We start from the raw sequence: 15,548 nt of genomic DNA on the forward strand, positions 1-15,548 counted from the left end.
AGAAGGCATCTCGAGAACACAGGCAGGCAAAGAAGGCGCAGTTGCCACAGTATGAAGTAACTAGTAAATGGGTAATACACCGGGAGAAAAAGTCTGTGGTTCAAATACTGGTGCAAGCAAGATTAAAAGGTCAAAGTGAACGTTGGTTGTCAGAAATGCGTGAGAAAAAGAAGGCCGCACCTAGAATATTTTGGAAGCACATAAAATTATTAGGCAGGAAGTCAACAACAATACAACAACATATCCTAGGCGAAGATGAAAACAGACTGGAAGGAGAAGCGGCAATAAATTGCATCCGAAAAGCAATAGCCGAATCTTGATGAAAAAAAGAGCATAAAGGAGACCCAAGTGGAAAAGGAGCTGGTGCTGACAAATTTAAACTGGAAGAAAGCGGAAGAGAAAATTCCTATGCGCACAGCCACAGGGCTACACGAGGTTCCGGTTAAGCGGATAAATGAACTAGGACAAAAAGTAAGGAAGCTCTGGTGAAAGCAGTGGAAAAAACTTTAAAAGATAGACGAATACCACACAGTTGGCGACAAAGTAGAATGAATTTAATTTATAAAGGTAAGGGGGAGAAAGACAGAATTCACTCGTATAGACCGTTGACCATTACATCGGTAATCTACAGGCTAGCAATGCAGGCAATCAAATGAAAGCTTCAAGCATGGACAGAGAATAATGGCATTTTTGAAGAGCTTCAGAATGGCTTCAGAATAGGTAGGCGTTTGGATGATAACTTGTTTATTCTCACTCAGTGTATTGAAATATCAAAAGCAGAAAGCAGACCGATGTATGTGGCCTTTTTAGACATTACAGGAGCCTACGACAACGTAGACCGCAACATATTGTGCAATATTCTGGAAGGGGAAGGCTTAGGTAACGACTGTATACAGCTTTTGAGAGAGATTTACCTAGAAAATACCGTTTGCGTTGAATGGGAAGGGATGAGGAGCGAAGAGAAAGTTGATATCAACAAGGGACTGAGGCAGGGGTGCCCTTTATCCCCGCTGTTGTTTTTGATTTACATGGTGAGGATGGAGAGGGCGCTAGAAGGAAGTCATATCGGGTGTAATCTCTCATACAAACAGGCGGGTACAGTAATAGAGCAGCAACTCCCAGGTTTATTTCATGCGGACGACATTGTGTTGCTAGTTAACAAGCAAAATGATTTGCAACGTGTGGCTAATATCTGTGGACAGGAAGGCAACAATTTAGGTTTGAAATTTAGTGTTAGAAAATCAGGTGTTATGCTATTCAATGACAACAGTGAACAGAGAGTGGAGATACAGGGCCAAGAAATACCTCAGGTAACAGAATATAAATACCTTGGTATATGGATAAACGAAGGCAATGAATATATGGAAACACAGGACAAAACCATAACAGTAAAGGTGAACAGAAATGCAGCCATAATGAAGCACAGAGCGCTATGGGGATACAATAGTGTCACGTGGTCGTGAAGTCAAAGAACACAGTAGCAATACTGTGAACGACAAAACAAACTTTTATTGGGCGAACCTGTGCCAACAAAACAGGCTATACTTATAGCACAACGATAGCGGCGAACACGCTCGGCGATCGTCGAAAATCTGATCTGCGGGTCAAGCGCGTCGGCATTTATAGATAAGTCGTGGAATGTTCCAGATTAACCGATGGGACTCGCGTGCCTTCCACAAAGTTCTGCACTATTCGCGTCGCGCATACATGCAATCAGATTACACAAGTTGCGGTGAAAGACAGTGGAGGGAACCATCGATAACATTCCAGAAACTTCTTTTACATGCAGGCGCGTCCTGCGCTGCACGATAACATTTGTTAGGCGGCCAAACGTGGTCGCCCGATAAAGATAAGTACACGTGTCATTAGGTACGAGGTCCTCCGAGGTATGTGGAGAGGTGTAATGGTTCCAGGACTTACTTTTGGAAATGCGGTTGGTTGCTATAAATCAGGGGTACAATCAGGACTCGACGGAAACCAAAGGTCAGTGGGTCGCCTTGCATTGAGTGCTCACGCGAAGACTACACATGAAGCTGTGCAGGGTGATATGGGCTGTACTAGTTTGGAAGTGAGGGAAACTCGCAGTAAAATTGAGTATGAAGAACGGCTGAGGATTATGGAAGAAAGTAAATGGGCTGGGAGAGTGTTCAGGTATCTGTACAGGAAAAAAATTTATTCACAGTGGAGGAAAAGAAATAGGAAGCTTACCAGCAAGTTTGTGGTCTGTAGGGTGGACAACACAGCAACAAAGAAGGTCAAGCGGAAAGTCAGAGAGGCAGAATTAATCTCATGGGTGACGGCAATGGAAAAGAAACCTGCCATGAGTAACTACTTAAGAGGAAAAAACGAAATCAGGAAAGAAACCATTAATGATAACTCAAACGGAAGCCCATTACTTTTCGAAGTGAGATCGGTATGCCTTAGAACACGCACCTATAAAGCGCGATATAAGAAGGAAGAAGAAGCATGTGCTTGCTGCGGTAAAGCTAGGGAAGCTGCGGAGCATGTTTTATTAGAATGTGAAGACGTCTACCCAGCGGTCGATTTAGGCACCACTGGCCACCTTGAAGCCCTTGGGTTCAGGGGGAGCAATGGTAAAGCAAACATGTCCGCAATAGACATTAGTAAAGGGCAAGATATAGTCCGGCGTAACGCGCGCGCGCGGCCACGCGCGTCGCGGTTAAGCGACGTCGGTGAAAAGCGCGCACTCTACAGTCCGGCGTCAGAATGCACTGCGCGCTGCAGCGGCAGCGAGCAGAAGGCAGAATGGCGGCCTGCGGTGCGCGTACTGACAGTGCTGCTGTGGTTTTTTCAACATCCGTGTGGGATGACAGCGCGAGTGAGGACGCCTGTTTGAAGCGATTTGCAACCTTCCATGTGTATACGATGTGAAACGCATGGACTACCGCGACACAGAGCGCAAGAACAACACGTGGGAAGCTATACGAAAGCAGTGTGGTCTCACCACAGGTAAGCTGCATTTCGCAGCTCCTGTACTAGCTGGGGGTAGTCGCCGAGTTGAGGGCGCTTGTCGAATAGCTTTCGCATGTACATACATTGTCCGCTTCCGTTTTTGACGTAGCCGAAGTACTAGCAATATGAGTGCGATGTTCTGGCTGTCAGGCACGGCGGCCGCATTTCGATGGGGGCGAAATGCGAAAAACACCCGTGTGCTTAGATTTAGGTGCTCGTTAAAGAAGCCCAGGTCAGAAAGAAAGTGGTTTTCGCACGTAAAACCTTATGTGTTTTTTTCTGGCTGTCAGGACAAGTTAACGCCATCCCGCAAAAGTTTTCATTTTAGCGCACAAACAGCGCGCGGAACGAGAAGCGCGCGCGCTACCCGAACGACGCGCATGCGCCATGTAAACAGCTGTTCGCCGCGGCGAAGTTGCGCTCCCGGACGCACAGATGGCGCCAGCCTCGAGCTACGCGCGCACGCCGAACTCTAGAGGAAGCAAATTTCTTGCACCCCTGGCGTCGCTAGCGCAGCGTATCCGACTTCGCCTGCCGCGGCCTGGCGCGCCGAGAACGCCGGACTATATCTTGGCCTTAAGAGGCGACTGGAGGAATGGTGGAAGAAAAGTAGGGAATCGACAAAAGACGGATACGTACAAAAGCACAGTTCGCAATAGGGGACCAGAAAATTTGGGCGTGGTAGTTCATAGTGTTTTTTTTTCTTTTTTCATTGTTTAACCTAGCTAGGATATTAGGCAGTGTAGTAGCAAGAGCTTGGTGGCGCAACCCACCGCCCCGTTCCAAAAAGGACGCCCATAATATCCATCCATCCATCCACGTTAGGTCCCTCTATAATAAGGTAGTGACATCTGCCGCGCGCGCCACCTAGGAAGTTCCTGTAGCAGACGGCGCCCAAGCTAAACCGTGGCGCTGCGGCATTCATGACGTGAAAATATATCTTCACACGCGCGGAAGTAAAACCTGCTGTTGCCTAACTGTGGTGAAAAATGAAAGGAGGGCCCGAACTGCTAAACCTAGTTGTTTAATTTCAAATGAGCGCTGAAAGAAAAATGCTCAAGAGAGTGGAGTGAATGCTTGATCGCCTCGATTCCACATGTTTACCTTTCGTTCGTTTGCGCTCAATCACCGCGCGAGCTTTGGTGATTGTTTGCGCTTAATCCAGTTTGCTCTGAATTCCTTTGCTTGTAAGTGTGCTGCGTACACATAGCGGTTACATTGAACGAATAATTCGTGTTAAAAAGGCAGACAGTCGCTTGGACCGGAAAGTTTCGACATAACGTCGCTGAAACGTGCGACCTTCACGTCAACTAAACAACATCCTGTGTGTGTGTGTGGAATCGAGTGCGTCAACAGTCTTCTTGCCGATGAGTGTGTCTGTCGTGTAGCGATTACACGACGACTGTTATGTTTTGTGGCTCAGTGCTACGAGCCAGTGCAACTGTCGTGGCATTCTGAAGATGCGGTATGGATCGTGTCAGTGAGTATCCTCGATCCTGTTTGTGCTCCCAGCGCGATCTAATCCCGCCACACACCAACGTCGAGCGTAGTGAGTGCGCCTGTGTGAATGCGGTTGACTGTTCTCGTGAACCGTGAGAGGCCGCCACATAAACTTGAATCATGACGCGCATTGTTGTGTTTATGCATTTTCTCCTGCGTGCACCGCTAAAGCCGCGTAAGAATTAGAGGGCCCTTACACGAAACGCACGTGGATTGGCCTAGCTATTACTGCACTCTGTTTTGCTGGCGATCCGTGTATCGCTTCTGGCGTTTTTCTTATGTTAATTTGCAGTTGTGTGTTTTTCATCAGTAAAATGGCATCGCCGATTACTGAAATATCTTCGAGTGTAAGGGCAACTTGAAAGGAACGAGCTCGCATGTGTATGTAATGTACTTTCATATATTGTATTGTACTTTATTATTGGATGGTCAGTAGCAGTGGCTATGCAGTATTTGTTTTTAAAAGCAGAGTAATGCAGGCACTTAGGAATATATTTATTCACATATGCCAATGCACAAAATACGAATAGGATATGCGGATTTGGAAATGACCTATTGGTCACATTGTACAGCGCAGTTAACAACGCACGCACAAACACAGGTAAAAGTAGAATCCGCTAATGAAATTTGTGATTTTTTATCGCACGTAACGCAATACGGATATTTGTCAGCGAGTTGGTGCGCTTCTGCCGCACTATTTACTTGCATGCCAGGTCATACTGCACTTGCTAATTCAACGGGCTCATAATGCACTAAAATCAGTAATCTCTACAAACTTCGGCCGTGAACATTCATGTGCGCGAATGAAATGCTATCGAATCTCTGTGCACACACGTGTATACTTTCTCTCGCACCTTCGTATCGCTCTACGTTACTTTCCTCGCATAGTCGTGCAGTTATCGATGGTTCACTCTTTCCGTCCAATTCTGTGCAACCATACTTTTCTTCTGGTTAGGTTCTGGTTGCCGCGCGGGATGCAAAATAACTTCTTGCCATCCTTCATACGGTTCCGGCACCCAACCGCACAGCAACAAGGCATTTCGGTCCTCCCGGAACAAAATTATCGCAGCAATGAGCATAGCACAACAGGCGAAACGCCGGTGGGCACTTCGCCCGGCGCGCTGGAACTTTCATGGTGGCAAAGGGGCGGAGCAAGGTCACAAGTCACCGATCAGCCTATCGCTGGCGTCGTCGGCTGGATCAAAGCCTTTCTCTACTTCGAAATTATTGAGGGACTTTAGTTACACGGGCTTTCTTCGGTCTTGGTGACGTGGAATGCTTTCACTGTGACGACTGAGATTTGGTTTGCAAGTCATACCAGTACACCCAAGACTCTTCACCAGTGATTATGGTGTTCATGAAGTCGGGATCAATGTTTGTGGAATCCTGCATTTCCTGTGATAGTTCAACACGAAGTTGCTGCTGCTCCACCGTGAGCAGCTTCGGCACGAATTTCGCAGCAACTCTCTTCATGGCCCATTGTTCGGTCATAATGGAATGTGCAGAAAAAGTGCCTATGCCCACCTCTACGGCAATTTCTCGGATAGTCACTCGACGGTCCCGCATCACCACAGCGTTCTCTTCGGCAATGACCTGGCCATTTCGGCATGTCGATGGCCGACCGGAGCATGGCTCGCTCTCCACCGATTTGCGGCCGTCTTTAAACCGGTTTACCACTCCTTAATCTATGTGCTGCTCATAGCATCGTCACCGAAAGCCGTCTGAATCGTCCGAATGGTTTCCACTTTGCTGTCGCGCAGGTTCTGGCAAAATTTGATGCAGTAGCGCTGGTCCAGTCGCTGCGCCATTTTCCTTGCAATAAAAAACCGACGAGGGCGCTGCGCACAACGTCACTCAAACGCTGCGTCCCAGCGACTGACGCTATCGGCAGGCGGGAAAAAATTCGCGCATGCGCTTGAAGGTTCAAGGTCAGCTGATGCAAGCGCGCTTGTTTCATATCCATCAGGTGTTCGCAAAAAAATAAGGTCGGATACTTTTCTAGCAGACCTCGTACTTGTTTTCTTTCTCAGGCGACCACTTTTCCCCAGCTAACAAATTTTAAACATTATCGTTCAGTTTGAGACGTGCCTGCACATATCGGAAGTTTCTCGAAGATTATTGGTAGTTCTATTTGCTGTCTATTGTCACCGAAAGTGGGTAATCTGATTGTATGCCTAACGAGAATTGTGTAGTACTTTCCGGCAGCCATGCAGGTACCACCAATTACTCTGGAACCTTCGACTCACGTATAAAACCCGATGTTCTTTACCCGCCGATCAGGTTTCGCTGATGGCCGACTCTATCCGCTATCATTGTGCTTTTAATGTCAGTTGCTTTTAGGAGCACATTTTTGTCCAATAAAGAGTTTTGCTGCCGTGTACTTAGCTGTCGCTACTATGTGACAGCACGATATTTCAGAACGGCGCATCAATTTTGGTAGCTTTGTTTTTCTCAATGAGGGCAGAATTGTGATATCGCTTTTTGTTGTAAACTTGCAACCTTAATGTTTCATATTGTTTTGTATGTTCAGCTATTCAACAATTTTTCAAAGGTTTTCCTTGCTAAAATAGAGAAATGTTAACTTTTAAATGCATCAATGCTGATCAAGTTCACTGCACAGGATGTCGAGTAAAATAATTTCGCTGTATTTAGAAGCTCCTCTACCCGCATAGCGATGCTAGAATACTATTGGCTGCACCTGAGCTGCATTCAGGCATAATGTTCTGTCAAGCACTGCTTTACTGATTTTAAGTCTAGTAGTCATGCAATTTCTATGCACGCACCTATGGCCTACTGTTTATGTCAATGCACTCCTTCCCCGAATCGCTATCAAATCACACCTGTAGGTGTCGCATTTAGTGTCATGCACAACAGTGGCCCTGATAATGCATGGTGTGCTGCATGGCTTATCACATTAATCAAAGAAATAGGTTTGAAAGTTTTATCAAGAGGTTGCAGTGATCTTAAAAATTGGAAACAACCATATTTGGTTCTTGGAAGTGATACCAGTGGGGCTAACCATTTCGGGTACTTTCTGTGGGGCTACCTGGTGTGTTAGTTGCACCCCTGTTCTAATACTTAACCATCTGCCACTCCATATTATGTGTAACTAGAATTTTGGTATTTGAAGGTCGAAATGAGTTTTTCAGCCATTGGTATTTCAGTCGAAATTAAAATATTTGCACACACCTTGTTGTGACGAGTATCTATAAAGTGGTCTTCTGGCTGTGGACTGCATGCATACTTTAGTTTGAACATTGTGATTTAGTGTCAGCAATACTGGTCCAATCCATTATAGCATAGTACCAGTAACACGTTACTAACACATCTTGTAGCCATAGTGGCAAATGTACAAAATTTTGTCTGAGCTTTGTCGCGTATTGTGAAGCTTGTGGGGTCGTTCTCCACCTACGGCAAGTTGTTTTTTCATGCACTTTCATTTCCATTAATTTATCGTTTCTTTATTTTATTTATAAAGCACAAGTAATTCCCCCTGTGTTGTCCTTGGTGTCAGTGTTTGCTGGCTTCTTATGATATGACTGATAAAAATTGGGCCCCTCATTTAACCCCCTTTCTTCTCGTTTATTGTCTGAGCTAGTTGGTCATTCATAGAACAACATATTCAGCAGGCAACAGGGACAGTAGTTGAGACAACAGTGAGACCTACCTTTTCTGCTAATTTATTGTGCCATAATGTATACAGTTGCCTAGAGAGCCAAATGACACAGCTTTCTGCCAGTGGTTGACGACGTTGTCTAGTATAGCAGCCCTGACAGTAAATTCTTGATGGCATCTGTGCAGCTCTTTGGGAACGGATGACGCAGTATGAGCAGGACAACGATGTCATCCTTGCAATCAAGAAGCTGATTGTCCTTATGCCAACATCGTGCTACATTGAACCGGAGTTGGGAGTTGGTGGTGATGAGGACATTGAAGTGGCCAACCGCATGGACGAACTGAAGATTTCTCGAGCTGGCACTCGGGAACGCAAATACACCAACACTGTTTACAAGATACGGAATGGTGATGACAGTCCGGTATGTCCTTGCTAAGCTTGTGTGTCGCTCCTCACGTGTGCAGCTGCATGGAGTTCGGCCAGCATTGCATAATCCAGCAAACAGCCATTGGTTGCGAAAGAACTACATTGTCGAACAAGTGCTTTACGGGCATGGTCAAATGCTTTGAAACAGCTTGTTGGGACATGTGTAATGAAAATGAAATAGGACAATCCACATAAAAATAAAAGACAGGAGTTGAATTACTTTGCGCTAATGCAATATACTTACGGATACAGTGTGTTTAACTTAGTGTGCGTAATTAAGTAGGCGCAATGTTTGTATAATTCCTCTTGTTCTACTGTGTTACTGGATGTGCTTTAAATAATCACAATAGTTGTACTTTCGCGGCTAATGAGTAAAAGAACTTTCAGATAGCGTGCACTTTGATGATTGGTGTAAGTGAAGCTCTTTATAGCCGTGAAATCAGAAATGTGCAGCAGTTTTCGGTGAAAAACATGTCCCGTAGCCTGCCCATAATGGCCATCAGTTGTGGATCCTTACGTTTCAAAGTGAAGGTAAGTTTTAGCCAGGGGCGGTATGTTTGAGCAATCACTTCCAGTGGTACTATCGCTGATTTGTGAGTGTTCGCATTTCTCTGCACTCGATGCGTCTGAAGTAGACAGGTGAAAACGTTACTAGCACTCTGCGAAGATAGTGAAGTTGCCACAGAAATACTCTCATCTGGAACCGCATACTGCATTTGTCGAGAGTGAAAATTTGACGTGTCACCAAACAGTTGTGCCGTCACCAACGCGAGGGCATCCACATGAAGGGAGTGGTAAGGCATGCCCTCCACCACGGCAAAGCTTCCATGATACTGCGAATGCAATCAGCGGGTTCTTCTGTTTATGCATGGATATTTTATTACAGTGAAACTGTGTTAATTTGTCCCCTGTTAATTTGGATATTCAGCGTCCCTGCTGTGGCAGCAAACCTTCATTAGTTCGGCACAAAATTGTGCATGCACCGGTTAATTTAGACTGTAGGCAAGCCAATGACAGTGCTGGTGTACAACTGAAACAAGTTTTTGGAGCACGCATTGCTACTTTCATCACTTTTCAAGGGCCAGAAATGCTGGAAACTGATTTTCTTTCGAAAAAATGTACGATATGTGGCACTGCTATACATTCTAGGTAAGGTTTTGTATCATCCATTGCAAGTGTCATCAGTGTCGGTGTGTGCGGTGCTACTGTACTGTCGCTCTCTGCTCCGATGGCTGTAGCGGCTAAGCACGCGAAGTGCATGGCCAAGGACAGCAATCGAAGTAAGAATTACCAAAGAACTGAAAGACCCACTTCTAGAGAAGAGGTGATGCACCATTTCGATGTAAAAAGAAGCCTGCTCTCAACAGACATCAAGAATGAGGCACAAATAGCGGAAGCCTTTGAGAGTGAGAAATTTATTGCCAATCGGAAAGGTTTGCTAACCGCTGCCCACCCACCCCTGGAAGAAGCATTTTTGTGGTGGATATTGCTGCTGATGTGACATGGAGCTGCTGTGGAGTGAACTACTTATCTGTGCGCAAGCAGAGAGCTATGGCTTCCAAATGAATATAGGTTCGTTTAACATGTCAGAGGGTTGGCTTGCGGGCTTTAAATACAAGCATGACCTTGTGTTTAAGACCGTGTACGGGGGGAGGGGTGAGATGGACGGAGAAGTTGTTAAAGATTGGCAAAAAAAATCGCACTTAATTGCATATGGCAGCCTACAACCCGAACAACGTCTTTAACACCGACGAAACTGCACTCTTCTTCAAAGTGTTGCCAGACAAAACAATTACAATAACATGGGGCCCTTGTACTCACAGTAGAAGAAGCAAGGCTCAGCACGTGACACTACTGTTGGCAGCAAACGTAACGGACACAAGGAGCCTTCCACTTCTCGTCATCGAGAAGGCGCTGAAACCGAGATATTTTTACATCAAGCACCTTTCTGTCGAGTACTGTGTGAATCGCAAAGCATGGATGACTTCAGAGATATTTCGTGCCTGTCTGCAGGAACTCGTTCCACGCTTCAGTGCCAAGAAATGCAAGGCAATGTTCAAGGGGGGGGGGGGGGGCAATTGCACCGCACACTGCAATGTTTCGAATCTCGAGGCAATCCGGCTTGTGTTTCTTCCTCCCAGCACTAGCGCTGCCCTTCAACTGATGGACCGGGAATCATCCGATATGCCAAGAAAAGGTATTGTAAGCAAGTGTTAGAACACATGCTTCTTTGCATCGACCGGAAGCAGCAGTACAACATCACGCTTCTGAGTGTGACAGATTTTTATGCCCCTGTGGGCAAATGCGCTGGCAGAAGTGGTGACAGTTTCAGACATAGTGGATTTGTGCGGGCCAAGACATTTGAAAGCCCGGAGTCTACGGCGCCAGAAAAGGAAGATGACGATGGGGCATTTGTTGGTCTGTTCCCCTCGGAAGTTCAGCTTGCCAATTGCGTTGCGATGTTGTAATCGCTGGCCAGTTAAGCGACGATATCATCAGTGATGCCCTTGGTGTGGCGGATGAGGCATCCGATGAAGAAGACCCGTGTGATGTACTCATGGTGCGTCGCACTGCAAAAGAAGCCATGGATGCTCTTGCTGTTTCAGAGGAGTTCTGCTTTGATGCTCTATGCAATACGCTTGAACTGAAGGAGTTGTCACATGTATGAAGAACCGTTCTCTACATAGCAGTCAACAATGCACTAGAAGCCGTATACCACAGTGTGTTTGTTTTAAAGGATTAAAACTTGTTTCAATCAATACGGAGCCTATATAAAAAACGCGGTCAAGAAATATTGAACAATGTCCAAGTGCGAAAGAAGCCACTGCAAGAAGTCTTTCTAGCCTCCACAGCATTGACTCCTATCTATGGAAAAGAGTATACTCCTTTCCACCCAGCTTTCTGCAAAAAAACGAACATACCTACTTCGCAAAATAAAAGTATACATGAAAAGTAATGTAACTGCTGTTTTTGTTATTCGTTCAATAACTCGATATTTGGATATTTATTTAGCCTTCCCTGACTGTCGCTCAATTCCATTGCCTTGGGAAGTGTTACTATGTCCACAATTACCTGGTACTGCTAACACCACACGCTAAGAAAATCTACCTGATGGTCTCCACATAATTTGCACACTCGATAGGAGTTTTTTCATCAGTGGCAAATTTTCTCCTATGACATTGTCTTCTGAGACATCCCAATCTGGCTTGCATCAGTAATGCGCTGCTCTTTAAATTATCGCAATACTTTTTTGTTTGGTTTGATTCCTTGCCGTTTCATATTGGTTGTGAGGACATACGGTAGCATCGTATGCCCAACCACCCATTAAGTGCCCCATTACCGTGAATGATGAATAACACTGTTCGCTCCACATAGCTTCGCCGCTCGCGGCCAAGTAAAACACCCTGCAAGCACTCTCCTGGATTCCCAGTGAGGGAAGCTGCTCACTACCAGATTAATGGTCCTGTGCTTTGAGTTTGCAGAAGTTTCCAGTTACAGATCACATCATTCTTTAAAGCACAGAAAGCTTTACAGATGCTGTCTCTTCATAAAATACAATAAACGGTCACTTTGCGCATATGTCACGATGGAGTCTACCAAACTGTTTCCTTGCACGAAAGAAGTGTTTGTTGGTAGGATAAGATAAAACCGAAGACACTGATGACTCAATGCAGAGATTGCAACTGTATGTGTGTGTTTATGTATAGCAGTGTGCAGTGTTTCTGTATTGCTGCTGTCGGTACTGGATGTATGTTTGTTTGCTTCTTTCTTTTTATGCTCAAGAGCACCTGCCTTGTCTGTGAGATTGTGTGTGTTGCCGCGAGGGAAGCGAGTCCTGGAGCAGGAAGGTGCCTGGATGTGGAGAAGAGAATGGTGCACCCTGGAAAGCACGGAGGAGCGCGCTGAGCGCACGGCAAAGCAACACGACCTATAGGAAAGTCTAGGTGGCGTTGAGCGAAGCAGGGAAAGAGAAAAGAGGTGAAGTGACGTGGAGGAGGAAGGTAGGTGGAGGTGCACTGGGTTCACCTCCTCTGGCAGTTGCTACGGGTTCTCTGTGCGCTACGGATGTCCCAGGTTTATCTCGTGATCGGGAGGCTGAGCGCTGAGCAAGAAGGACTGAGGAGCAACGCAAGCGGCGGCAGGCCAAATGCAAGTTGACTGACCCCAAATCCTCACCAAGAGCCGGGCAGAAGCTGAACAAGTCCGTCAAAAAGCGCGGGCTTGGTGTGCCCAGAAGACTCCAGCAGAGGAAGAATGAGAAGGGGAAAATCAATCGTGTGAATAGTGCATTACGAAATTGCTTGAAATAACAAAAAACTATGCATTTCCTTACAGTGCCTTACCATCTTTTTTAATGGCACTTTACCCTATAAAAACAGAAAACCATACGTAAAGCATACAAAATAATATACAAGCCTTGAAGAAACCGCCACAGTTACACACAATCAAAGCATTTTTGAAACATTCTATGTGCTTTGCACAAAAAAGGGAATAGCACCTTCATGCTTGTGTGCAACCTGCGTTCACGAAGTGAATTGTTTCAAACAAATTTTTTTAAGCTGACATATGGAAATAGCACAAATTCAGACGTTTCAGGTGTAATACTTGAACACATATATTAATTTCACAGCAATTTCCAACTAATATGTAGCTGACAAAGAATGCTCACTAATTCTTTAAAATATAATTCACTTGTAGAAATTGGCTTTAGCAATTTTTAAAACAGTTACTATTGTACTTAAATCTGCTGGGCAGTAATTCTGGGAATAGGATCACTTTAGAGGCATTTGTGCCCAAAATTGTAGCACTGTAGTAAAATTCCACACTCTTAAAGGGAGGTTTCAAGTAACTTAACAGGAACCCCATATATTTTGTGCCACATTTCAGCAATACAAGTAGGTGTGACACTCGGGTGGTGCTTGTCTTAGATTTCTGCTAAGCAGGCATGGTTTCACTGCTGGTGAATTTCACGATTTAAATGCAACATAAACTGAATTATTAAAAAGAATTGGCAGAACCCATCTCACAATCACTGTTGATGGTACTACATTGATTTAATATGGCGGCACAAACTATTGTAACAGTCAAAAACGAGTTATGTGTGAGGCAGCTATACTGCAGTGGGACTCCTCTTTTGTGCTTCCCTAAGAACACTTGGTGGCATCTAGCTTTGCCTCTGCAAAGCGTGCACGTGGCCTCCGAAATGCATGGCGCTCGGCCGTCATGCTGTAAACATGTTAAGTGGTAACTGGGATCCTCTCTCACGCTTCTTTTTGGACATGCTGCGCCATCTAATGGCACTGCCGAGAAGTGCACACATGGCCTCTGAGATTAGAAGCATGGCGCACAGGTGCCTATCAACACTTTAGAATTGTTCCCTCATTTGCCGCACACCCAGAGGCACATACGCAGTGATCTGAGTTAGCAAGATGTTTTTTGAAAGGCAGCACATATCCAGTGCATTCATGGCACAGCTTGTTAAAGTTTTGGTGCGAGAGGTGTTCGTAGCAAAGCGGCACATACCCAGCGCATTTGTGGCGGAGCCTGCAACGCGTCCGGTTGCTGCGCTTGTGCAACCCTTGTGGTTTAGGTTCGATTCCGATCAGCATTAAAACTGTTGAAAAGGGTGTTTTTTCGTCATTTTAGAGTGCCACATTCCTAGCGGCACGTACGTAGTTACCCAAGCTGACATCAAAGGTGTTCACTGAACAGTGACACACACCTACTGGCACATACCCAGTGACGCAAGCTGTTATTAAAAAGACGCTGAAGCACCTTTTTATCGAGAAATGCGTTGGAAGTTAAATGAGGCTATTTTAGAAATACTTTGCCGGAAGAAGTACTTGAATGCATTGAGCAGAAGTTGAGTTGTTAGCAGTCAAACGGCGCCCTTCATGGTACTTCCACTCCTTCAATGCCTTGCACTGTGAAGGCTATGGGGGAGCGGGGCATGCGCACATTTCTGCCAAACGTAGTTGTCATCAACAAGCCGGAGTGTGCTGATCCAGTGGACTCATCGCGACATCCTGCGGCGGCCACAGTGTCTGCGCTTCGTAGCAGACAGCAAGCTGCGTGCAACAGCAGCATTTGCTTTGTGTATTACAGCGCTAGAGTTCGCGCACGTGCTCATATGCTCCTGTCTGGCTGTGCTACGTGGTGTGGACTGGCTTTGCCCTGCACCAGCTTGACTGACAGATAGTAGTCACATCCAACTTGCGCATTTTGAAGTGCTATCAATGGCTCAGTCATTGCGAAGCCTGCCAAGGTGTTCAACCAGAAGTGGCAAGGAGTGAGCGCGCACTAGCAAGTGTGTGTGGTTTCTGACCTTAAATTTTGCATGGTTCTAGGCTAGTTCAGTGTTCAAAACTAGTCAAAATTAGCGAGACCCGATGGCTACACCACCAATAAGTAGAGCGTGTGTGTGTGTGTGTGAAAACATTTATTGTAATGAGGTTCGAAGGCACGACTTCTTAAGCCAAGGCGGGCCGCTCCCACGTTGGCACTGTCAGGCCAAGCCTTTCGGCGACATCAAGGGCCCTCTGGACTGCCCTTAGTTCGTCCTGAAACAATGGGCTTTGAATCCTTTTCTCCTACTGTGTCCATTCTTCAACGAGGTTGGGGAGAGTTGCGCGACACCCCGCCAGCATATGTCTGATTCCAATGATGCCATTACAATCGTTGCAGTCCATCTTAGTCTCCCTCTCTGGATATATTTTATAATGGTGTACGGTGTGGGATATGTACCCGCTTGCAATAAGCGCAGTAAGACTGACTGAGCCCTGTTCAGTTTTGAATTTGGCAATGGGAATCGTCTGTGTCCTAAATAGTAATGTTTGGTAACGTCATTGTATGTAATTAAATGATCTCTAGACTCCCTGGCTTGATGGTGAACGGCTCGGTTGTGACTGTCACGGTTAGCAAGTCCTCGTGCCAAGTTATGAGCAACCTCAATGAGGTTTACCCGAGTCTCGTCCACTTTCCCCATATGCGCAGGAAACCATCGGATCTCAGTTCTCATAATCCCAATGTTTTC

The 15,548-nt window shown here is 45.8% G+C and overlaps 1 protein-coding gene across 6 annotated transcripts in view; it reads left to right on the forward strand.

The window, feature by feature from the left end:
- Positions 1-15,548, forward strand: part of Sting (transmembrane protein sting) — a 402,026-nt gene that overhangs the window by 352,102 nt on the left and 34,376 nt on the right. For all 6 annotated transcript variants that reach the window (XM_070538240.1, XM_070538242.1, XM_070538241.1 and 3 more), the window contains one exon: positions 8,275-8,510. In XM_070538240.1, the coding sequence (XP_070394341.1) occupies positions 8,275-8,510 (236 nt within the window). The remainder of the gene's footprint in view (positions 1-8,274; positions 8,511-15,548) is intronic.

Source organism: Dermacentor albipictus, chromosome 5 (assembly GCF_038994185.2).
Source record: "Dermacentor albipictus isolate Rhodes 1998 colony chromosome 5, USDA_Dalb.pri_finalv2, whole genome shotgun sequence".
In the NCBI taxonomy this organism is placed as follows: domain Eukaryota; kingdom Metazoa; phylum Arthropoda; class Arachnida; order Ixodida; family Ixodidae; genus Dermacentor; species Dermacentor albipictus.